At 35.2% G+C, this 10,701-nt stretch overlaps 2 protein-coding genes across 13 annotated transcripts in view; both read right to left on the bottom strand.

Moving 5' to 3' along the window:
- The window catches only part of LOC117119862, a 31,884-nt gene extending 28,789 nt beyond the window's left edge, over positions 1 to 3,095 (bottom strand). For 3 of the 5 annotated variants that reach the window (XR_004447257.1, XM_033264851.1, XM_033264843.1), the window contains exons 1-2: positions 2,731 to 3,095; positions 2,277 to 2,399 (exon numbers count right to left, since the gene is read on the bottom strand). Coding sequence is in view for 2 of the 5 variants with exons in the window: in XM_033264851.1 (XP_033120742.1) it covers positions 2,277 to 2,296 (20 nt within the window). In the remaining 3 variants the exon portion in view is untranslated. Of the gene's footprint in view, positions 1 to 2,119; positions 2,239 to 2,276; positions 2,400 to 2,730 lie in introns of those variants that run through there. The other 2 variants (XM_033264858.1, XM_033264864.1) reach the window with 2 other exon arrangements.
- A 371-nt stretch (positions 3,096 to 3,466) lies between these two features.
- The window catches only part of LOC117119289, a 14,193-nt gene continuing 6,958 nt past the window's right edge, over positions 3,467 to 10,701 (bottom strand). For 2 of the 8 annotated variants that reach the window (XM_033264118.1, XM_033264098.1), the window contains 2 exons: positions 5,255 to 5,368; positions 3,467 to 4,172 (listed from right to left, as the gene is read on the bottom strand). In XM_033264118.1, the coding sequence (XP_033120009.1) occupies positions 4,155 to 4,172; positions 5,255 to 5,368 (132 nt within the window). In that variant the 3' untranslated portion in view covers positions 3,467 to 4,154. Of the gene's footprint in view, positions 4,173 to 5,254; positions 5,369 to 7,354; positions 7,726 to 8,725; positions 8,840 to 10,701 lie in introns of those variants that run through there. The other 6 variants (XM_033264125.1, XM_033264103.1, XM_033264097.1 and 3 more) reach the window with 5 other exon arrangements.

Raw genomic sequence — 10,701 nt, 5'->3', positions numbered from 1 at the left:
GGTGTCAGGTGACGTCACTGACCATGACGTAGACAGTTAAATCCAATTAAATTAACGAGAATTTTATGATGCCCTCGAGCGGCGGTGCTTCACATCGTACAAAGGAGTTGATGGTCGTTGTTTCTCCAGCTTATTTAATACTTAATACCTCCTTGGCATAGGCAATCATCGATTAGCAAGCGAACGCAGTTTAGAGTGATGTAATTTAACGGCGCCAGTAACTAGGCAGCGCTACTTCTGATATATAGAACAAGGTGGATCAAGGTCGTGAAAAAAAAAAAACCGTTTAAAGGCCTAAAAAATATGTTTGTTTGCCTGCCCTAGCTCACTGAAAAAAAGACTTATTTTTTCGATTTTTTGTTCACAAATTTAAGAAAGTAATCTTTATTTTTCTTCATTTTGGGCTTGAAAGTTGTCTAAATTTGGTGTCTGATGTAAGGTACCGATCACCATTCTATAGGCCTAAATTCATTACAAACTATTGATTATGGGTTATTGTTGTTCAGTCTGACTAATACCCTTTGAAAAACAAATAATGAGACAGGCTTGCAAGCATTGCGATTTAATATGTTAATTTTGGTGAAAGGAGAAAAATAAAACTAACAAAAAAAAAAAAAAAAACCCTTTTTAGCGCCCGCCCCTCCTATACTATTTTCAGCATTAAAGGGGAAACAAACGATTTTGAGGAAAACCTACATTCTAATTACGCTGAAGTTGCCAAACGTTGCCAAGACGTTGTGTTTAACGTTATTTCATTACATATCAGGGCCGGCGGAACGTTTTTGAAAGTGGGGGGTGGGGGCCCACTTATAAGATGAATGGGAATATGAATCATGCAGATCTGGAATCAAACCTAGGTGGTGGGGGTCAACATTCCTCCCCCGGGAAAATTTTGATTTTTAGATGGCGAAATGACCTTTCTCGACTTTTGAGCTAGGTGTCTAATGACTTTGCTCTTCAAAATTCAAAGTTTTCCAACTTTTGAAAACGGTAAGGTAAACTTTCTCATTACAGAAAAATAGGCCTGTTATGTGTGTATACACATTTAAAAAAATGAGTAGCTGCATACGTTTTTTTTTCAATGAATCGATAAGCTCCAAATAAAAGGGGGTCCGGGGGTTCTCCCCCATGAAAATTTTGATTCCTAGAAGGCGGGAAATGAGTTTTCCCGACTTCTAAGGTGTCTTTTAATCACTTTTAAGTTCCTCAAAGTTCAAGGTTTTCCCCTCTTGAAAATTATTATAATGAATCAATGAACCCAAAGAGAAAAGGAATGTTCAGGTTCTTCCCGGGAAAATGTTGAGATGAGCAGTTGTCACAGGACGTTAGACTCCGGATTCATTATAAATGAAGTGGTTTGGTTTAACCAGCAGAGGTCCAAACGCCGATCAATATTTTAAACAATATTGACAATCAAAATTCTTAATACTTTAAAGTAGAGAGGAGATTCACTCAAACACCGTCCAATATGCCACTGTTGTGACACTTACATGGCCCCCAACACTTTCACACCCCGTGCCCCGTGACACGCCACTGCTTACAAACGGGCTGGAAACTCGTCCTCACGCCAAAATGATTTTTTGTTATAATGGCATAGAGCATATCATTTACTTTAGAATGATCCCATAAATTCGAATTAGAGGGGTCCAGTGAAGGACTTTAAAGATGGAGATCCCAGACAACTTATGAAGGCACGCACCACCCCCAACATCCCCTCCCAAAAAAAATAATAAATCGCACCCCCACCCAAAAAAAAAGAACAATCGTAAAAGGTTCACATTTTAAAGACATCGAGAATGTACTAAATTTTAGATTTTAACCAGTAATCTAGCGTTAGCACGTATTAAGGCCCTCAGGGGCGGATCCAGAGATGTACAAAAGGGGTGCCGAAAGGGGGGGGGGCCGAAAGGGGGACCAAAAGTTGGGCCGATGGAGACAACACTGTCATAGGGGTGCCGGGGGCATGCCCCGCGTAATTTGTTTGTGCTCTAGACGCCCGAAAATAACATTTGAGGCGTTCTGGGCTAACATTTTATTCTTTTTCTTTCTTTACCGGGGGAGGGGGCGGGGCCGCACGCACACCCACAAACACACAAGCGACATACACCCCTACTGCCAACTTGATTATTGACTTGGTGAGTTTAATATGTTTCGAACAAACGTTAAAATTGTCGTATACAATATGTCTTGATTTCACCAGTTACTTGATAATCGCCCTCCGTACCGCGTGAATAATTAATAAAACTATAGATGCCTATTGACTTGATAACAAATACCTTGACCATACTGACGTCATGCTTTAAGGATATGGTTGACACGCATTTGGTGGTTAATATGATGAATAAGGATGTGGTGGACTAATAAAATATAAGCTTCACAACTTCCAAGGTCAGATCAGCTTAATGTTTATGAAAAAAGAAATAGCAAAATGCTCTATACCATTTTAAAAATATTTTTTTACGAAATGCTAACAAAATATGATAAAACGACTTGTTTGTTATTTGCAGAATCGAAATTGACCTATAGTTGGATGATTTTTCTCGATTACCTCGTTGTAGGCCTACACAGGACAAAATCCTATCTCTCTTCAATTCCAATAGAAAGTGTCATATTTACAGTAAATAATGATGGTTGAAAATTGTAGTCAATACCGACCTTGAGAAGGTCGCCTTATTTTCAGATAGAACAAGTATAGGTTTCCGTTCATTAAACATAAAAAAATAAACTTACCTGTATCAGACGACTTTGGAACGTGTTGAAATAGGGTTGTGGTACATTGTTTACATCGTTGCAGGATACCGTATACGTTAAGTGCATTTACTCCCTCTCTTCCTCTCTTCCGGTTTTCTACTAGGCGAATTTATTGGAGCGAATCGAAGGCGTCGGTTCGGTTCCTGAGCTCTGATTAGCTGTGCATTTTTTCGCTTCGCAAAAAGTAGAAACTTTTCGAACTACGAATTTCGCTAAAGCGAAAACTCCGATAGAAATGTGAATGCGAAATCGATTCGCGCGAATAAATTCGCCTAGTGGAAAACCGACTTCTGATTGGTTGCACGATTTTTCTCGCTTCGCAAAAAGTAGAAACAGCTATTGAATTCGCTGAAGCGAAAACTCTGAGAGAAATGTAAATGCGCATGCGCAAGAACCGATGTTTTTGATACGCGCGAATAAATTCGCCTAGTGGAAAACAGGCTAAAAGATATTAATTATGGCAGCTCTGGATGGCCGGAAATGGCAAACTCACACATGAATTTGAGTAGAATTTTCTCGTCCATTATTTTGTTTAACCCCTTGAATCTGCCACTGCCATTTCATAATTGATGACTTTCGTTTAAAAAAATAATTCTGCTTCTTTTAGTAGGCCTATCTGAAGTAGAACATTTACATTATACTAAAAACGACAGTTGAATTTGAATATACAAACATTTTTATTAAATATTTTACAAAATTAGAGTCCGTAGTAAGGATACAAAGTTAAAAATATTACATATAAAATACTACCGATACAATCAATGGGCCTTACTGTATTCGATATTGTAGGCCTCTTCTAACGTTTGATTGTTTTACATTACTGTATCCAAATGAATTGTGAATTTGAACTCACAAATTGCTATTAAATATTTTACAAATGCTCTTAAAATGGAATGCATGTAAACATCTAGGTAAGCTAAAACGAAATCAATGTATAATATAATATGTATCAATGTAAAATATTGTACAATACCACTAAGCCTATTATTATTATTATTATTATTATTATTATTGTACCCAGTATATGATTATTATTGTTGAGAAACGTAGTTGATTGTAGATTCTAAAAGATCAACAATCATAAGATATGAATTAATAAAAATTAATACAAAATACCGCCGTAAACCTCGAAAAGAAGCCCTGGGCGGCGGCGGCTGCTGCTGCTTCTGCTTCTTCTTCTTCTTCTTTTTTTTATTTATTTTTTTTTAGAACTTTGGATGGGCTTCTTTATGAAATGGCTTCCTTTCTAGATGGGCTTTTTTTCTACTGCATTTGCAAAGTAAAAAGAAAGTCCATGTGCTTCTTTTCGAGGCTACTTTTTCAAATTAAAGAGGGCAGCTTCAATTAAAATAATGTACGTCCACGTTGATGATTAATGTATCATTGGCAAAGATCCAACATCATTATATTGGAGCAGAATCCTGAAAAAGATAAATATGAAAAAAATATTTAAAAAAACAATTACCGTTTGAATTTTATCCAATAAAACAAATTCCAGGATTGTCATAAAAAGAATTTTAGTCACTTAATATTACTATTATTACAATAGTAGTATTTTACTTTTTGAAGTCCTCGTTCAAAAAATCTGCCGTAAACCATTCATGTGATTATTATGTTATTTGTTAACCACATATTATAGTCCAGAAAAAAGTGGCTTGTTTTTATTTGCGATTTTTCTAAGATACGTGGTGTTTGTTTTTTTTTCTTATCAACTTATGTCCAGTAATAACCTTTGTCACAATTTATTGTATGTTATCTTGTATTTTATTATATATTTTTACTTTGTATGTGTATTTTAAGATATTCTTAATAGGCGATTTAGTTGAAATAAAATAAAATATAGGCCTAGTACATTAAAAAGTAACATACTCGTTTTTTTGCTAATGAAATTTGAGAAATCGTCTATTCGTGTACATATAACCGAACTGGATTCCGATTTTCTACGTAAATATTATTATTATTATTATTATTATTATTATTATTATTATTATTATTATTATTATTATTATTATTACAGTATTATTATTATTATTTTCTACATAAATATTATTATTATTATAAAAATAATAATAATAATGATTATTATTATTATTATTTTTTTTCAATAATGCGCCCTAAACGTTAATATATAAGCGCAATTATCTGATCTTTGATAATCTATAATTGGTTTACAGATGACGAGATGCCGACGACAGATGATTGCCCAGCTGATCAGAACGTGACAACGGATGAAGGCATGAGCTTTGCTACTAGTGTTAGTTGGATTCTATATTATTATTATTATTATTATTATTATTATTATTACCGTACATTATACTATTATTATTGTTGTTGTTGTCGTCGTCGTCGTTGTTATTGTTGCATAGAGTACATTTTAAATAGTACAGTAGGCCAATGTAACAATTGAGTACCGTACAGGAAGTTTATGCAGGGTTAGAGTGGTTATGTTTGAGGGAGTGTCTATGAGTTGTGGTTGTGGTGTTTGATTTGTGACTGTGTTTACCATATTTGATCTGCGGCAAGTACAAGATGAAACAATCAACACGATTGACGTCGCAAGAATAATGGCTGAGAATAGAACCAAAATTACTCCGCCGGGGATAACATACTCAAAAGACTGCAAAATAGACATTTCAAAATTGTGATCCCATTATTATTATTATTATTTTTTAATAATAATAATGTTGCAATTATTATTTGACCTCATGCTTTCAGGATGGTTGACTACGCATTTGGCGGTTGAATTGATGAACTCGGATGTAGTGGATCTATATAATAATAAGTTTCACAAGTCCCAAGATCAGATCAGCTTAATGTTTATAAAAACAAGAAATAGTGAAATTATTCACAGTAAAAAGCTGACCTCATGCTTTCAGGATGGTGGACTACGCATTTGGCGGCTGAATTGATGAACTCGGATGTAGTGGATCTATATAATACTAAGATTCACAAGTCCCAAGGTCAGATCAGCTTAATGTTTATAAAAACAAAAAATAGTGAAATGAGCTGTACCATTTTTAAAATCGTTTATAAAGAACTATTAACAAAATACGATAAAACGACTTGTTTTTTAATTGCAGAATCAAAATTGCCCTATAGCTGGCTAGGCCTTCATCTTCTCGATCACCACCTTTACACAGGACCGTAATAATCCTAGCCATTTTAAAAATTCCAATTAAAAGTGACATATTTACAATAATAATGTTAATAATAATGATAATAATAATAATGATAATAATAATAATAATAATAATAATAAATAATAATAATAACAATAATAATAATAATAATAATAATAATGTTATATTAAGCGCATAGGGTATTCTATAATATAATAATAATAATAATAAAAATAAATAGGCCTATAATAATAATAATAATAATAATAATAATAATAATAATTTACACATTTATATCTTTTCTGTTAGTATGGATGTCGTTTTTAATATTTGAATGCAATTTATTTGGAATCTTACATTTTTCCTGGTACCAATTTTCAAACCATTTGTTTAAAAGTCATGACAAGGATTACTGGATCCTTGGTTTAAGTTTTTTGCTTTCGACATCACATCCCCTTTTTTCATGGATTTAATATTTTCCAGTGAGCCGGGGTATTTTTTTTTCTCACTAGTTTTTTGTTTTTGTTTTTATATTTAAATGCATAAACCATGTCATTGGTATTCATAACTATAATCCATAAATATAATAATATATTTCACTGACCCCCCCCCGTCCCCTTGATGACTCTGACCATTTACCAAAGACGCTAACCGATCCCCAGGGGGGTCGGTAGGTTTGAGGTTGAGAACCGTGGTTCCATATTATACAAATGGTCCAAATTATATTCTGTAGTTTTGGACCTGTGTTTTATTCGAGGTTTTATTCGAGCAAAATAAGGACCGGGTGTGAGTATTTTACAGTGAAATTAACATTTTACAGCAAAATATTGACCTGGAGTCACTTTTTAGGTGAGTGGGTCAATGTTTTATCTCACATCATCTTCTGAATCCCTGCTAAATATTCTTCAAAATTATGGTCACGATTATTGACTACACAATACCACACTAAATGTAATTGCCTGGTGTATTGGTTTACTTTATTTTAATAAACTTTTGTTTGAAGCTGGGAACTCACTCACATTGGATGGCGTCTGCCGACGCCATCCAATGAAGAACGCAACGGAAAGTTTTTAATCCGCTCAGACTGCATGCCACACTGTAAATCAGCGTGGAGCATTTAAATACAAAGCTCCACGCAATGTTGTCCCGTTTTTGGTGACACGTTTAAAAGCTAAACGTGTTTAGGTCTGGCCTAATGTGTTTAGGTTTCTGACGTGTTTTAGCATTAGATGTGCTTAGGTATTTGACATCATGATGTCAAGATCCTAAATACATTAAGCTATGTCTAAACACGTTTAGCTTTTACGGTACACTGACGGTCAGCAGACGGCGTTGCGTCGTCTACACCGGATTCGTCGCACGACGGTCTTACGGCACAACAAGTGCATAGCTTTAAAAATAATTCTACTTCTGTTATATGAAGTAAAACATTATACACTAAAAGACAACAGGATTCTTTCAGTAAATTACATTTTTATCAAATATTTTACAAAAGCATATATGAAGTAATGTTAGAAAATTGAAATATTGCATATAAAAAACTACCGATACATCCAACAATGGGCCTTACTGATTCGATATTGTAGGCCTACCTCCTACGTTTGCTTGTTTCACATTATTGTATCCTAATGATAGGAATTTCAACTCACACATTTAAATTCAACCTTTTACAAAAGCAAAGAGACTTGGTTGATTGATAATTCTTATAATTCCTAAAATTGAATAAGAATTAATACAAAATAGGTGCAATAATGTACGTCCACGTTGATGTTTAGGCCTACAGTACATGCATCGTAACATTTGGTTCAGCAGAATAAGCAACGATCCAACACTAGCATTATAATGGAGCAGAATCCTGACAAAAATAAATATGAAAAAAGCGATTACCGCACAACTGAATTTTGCCCAACAAAACAAATCTCAGAATTATCATAGCAAAATTTTGAATCACTAACTATTACTTACTACAGTATTATTTTACGATTTCAAGTTCTCGTTCATAAAATCTGTTGTATAACAATCATGTGATTACTATTTAAATGGTACGGTCTTCCATTTCTATAGCGTACAGGATAATAAAATGTCTCTATGCGCTTTTTTACTCAGCGTCAAGACAGAGAGAAGAAAACAACATAAAGAACAAAGAAAGATTAGAATTTTTTTAAAATGAGATTATCGTTATAAGCGTTGTTATGTTATGTGTTAACTACATAGTCCAGAAGCAGTGGCTTATCTACGGGGGGGGGGGAGCAGGAGGAAGGGGCGCACTCCCCCAAAAATTACCCGCGCCTTCCCCTGCCCCGCCCCCCCCCCCCCATTTCATGACTTGTAGATACGCCATTGTCCAGAAGGAAAAAACTCGGGTTTATTTTCGTTCATTTTCATTTTTTCTCAGATGTGTGGTGTTTTTTACCAACGTCATTTTGGTTAAATTATTAAGTATTTCAAGTAATCTACCTGTTACTAAGTAAATTTGAGAAAACGTTTATTCGTGTACATAAATATATTTACATTTTATTGCTTTTATTACCAAACATCATATCATTATTATTGTTTTTGTTTTTGTTTTTTTTTGTTGTTGTATAGATGACATCTTTAAATAGTAACAATAATAATGGTAATTACTATTATTATTATATTCAATTATATGTTTATTATTATTTTCCAAAGACAAACATAATCGACAGACATCAATCGAATAAATGGGTTAGTTAGATATAAGGGGTATCAGGTGAGTACCGTGCAGGGAGTATGTTTGTGAGTGGTGTGTGAGTGTGTGTGTCTGGTGTGTGTGAGAGAAGAGAAAAAAGGAATGTCTATGAGTTGTGAGGCGATTGATTTGGGATTGTGTTTACCATGTTTGATCTGCAGCAGGTGCAGAATGAAACAACCAGCACGATTGACGTCACAAGAGTAATGGCTGAGAATAGAACCATAAATACTGCGCTGGGGATAACATACTCAAAATACTGCAAAATAAACATTTCAAATTCTGTAAGAATTATACCTGGATCATGTGATTTAATAGTATTATCTATAGAGAGGAATTCGATTAGACACTGCTATTTTTTGTTTACTATTCTAATAAACTGTATCAAAAATTAATTATCAGTCAAATAGACTAGGCTTTAGTTTTATACATATTAATTCTAATAAAGTAGGACGCCCTCCTTTGGTAAAAGGAGACAGTTTTTAGGCAAAGAAAGGCAAAGAAACGAGGGAAGTAGGGCGCTTACCGTATATATTTTTTAAGCTGCGGCCAACCCCTACACAGGGGACACTACTATTAGGAGGACACTTTGTTGGTACCGAAGGTGTCCTCTTAATAGTGGTTCTACTGTAATCAAAATGTTTTCAATAATAGTTGCTTGTGACAGGGCCGTCGGAACCGTACCGGCAAGTAAAAATAAATAAATAAATAAATATAAGCTAAAAGCTTAAAGGTCTTTGTAGCACAAGATTTTCAATCTCAGTATATTTCCAGGGGTAGATCCAGAATTTTTCAAGCGGTGGGGGAGGTGGGGGGTTGGGGCACACAGCAGGTTCAGAATAGATAAGTGGCACATAGCATTAATATGCATTGAAATGTTTAAAATTTAGTGGCAAAAACAAGGGGGAACGTGCCCCAGCCGGCGAGGGCAGAACCTATACATTTGTCATTTTTAAAAACATGGTAAAATATAAATGTTTAAGTCTGAATGAGTGTCACAACCATAATTTGTCTTGCAACTCCAACTATAGAGTTCTTGAGATTTGCGGCGCCCGTGAAGGGGGGGGGGATGGGAGGGGTGTCTCAGGGAGTTGTAGCATATCTCCCGTCTGGAGGAAGTCAATAATTTTAACGAGAACACTGCTTTGAAAAGGCATTTTTACCACAGAGAGTGCCATTTCCGAGTGTCTAGAGGGGTCGATTTTTTAAATTTGCGTGTGGACTACAGCGACGGATTCAAGGGGGTCTGAGCCGGCCGCTCCCCCACTCCCTTAATTTTGTTCAAAAAAGGGAGATAAAAGGAGAATAAATAACTTACATTAAGTCTGCGATTGCCATTTCCGGTCATCTAAAGGTGTCATAATCATAAATAGTCTTACCTCAGCCCCAACCACAGTGGGGCTGTGGCGGCTTATGTTTTCGGTTTGTCAAAATACATCCCTAGTCCCCCTGTATTTTAAAATCCTGGATCCGCCACTGAACCACTTATTGGGCCCCTCCTTCCGTTACAAAATTTCTGGATCCGCACCAGCAAGCGTCCTGACTATAGTAATACTATCGAAGTAAACTTTGAGAAAAACATAAGACATAATATTTCGTTCATGGTTGGCATAAACGGAGCCTAAGATGTATAGCTACTGTATGTACATGCTTTAAAACGATGGCTAGACCCGTGTGAATATTGTCCAATATATCGTAAGATAATGAATACGATTTTTGATTCCGGCAAACACTTAGTTGTACATGTTACAGTAGTAAAGAATAGACTATAGATGAGGTCGTGGCAAGTCGTGGGTTGACAGTGCGAGAGATCCGATGTTCGTGCATACATCTTCACCGTCGTCGCGCTCGGTTCTCAAATATGCCTTCTATTTTACCAATTTTACGTGCGCATCTGTGGCCCAAATTTGGTCAAAATACATGTCTGTTTTAGATTTTATGTTGTTAATTTCGGATGCGCTATTTCTCGAAATTGTACTTGATGAAAAGAAGACCTTTGAACAAAATTTGAAAAAAAAAAATTGTTTAATGCCGACCCAAATTATTGCAAAATTTCGGTCGGTCACGGAGGGCAACACAACATAATTTTTTTGGCCTAATCATAGAGTACCGGTATAATAT

This window comes from Anneissia japonica, unplaced genomic scaffold (genome assembly GCF_011630105.1).
Source record: "Anneissia japonica isolate Jap-2015-1 unplaced genomic scaffold, ASM1163010v1 scaffold287752_len1182401_cov188, whole genome shotgun sequence".
Taxonomy (NCBI): Eukaryota; Metazoa; Echinodermata; class Crinoidea; order Comatulida; family Comatulidae; genus Anneissia; species Anneissia japonica.
Note: the sequence above shows the minus strand (reverse complement) of the source record. Positions and strands in the feature narration are given on the sequence as shown.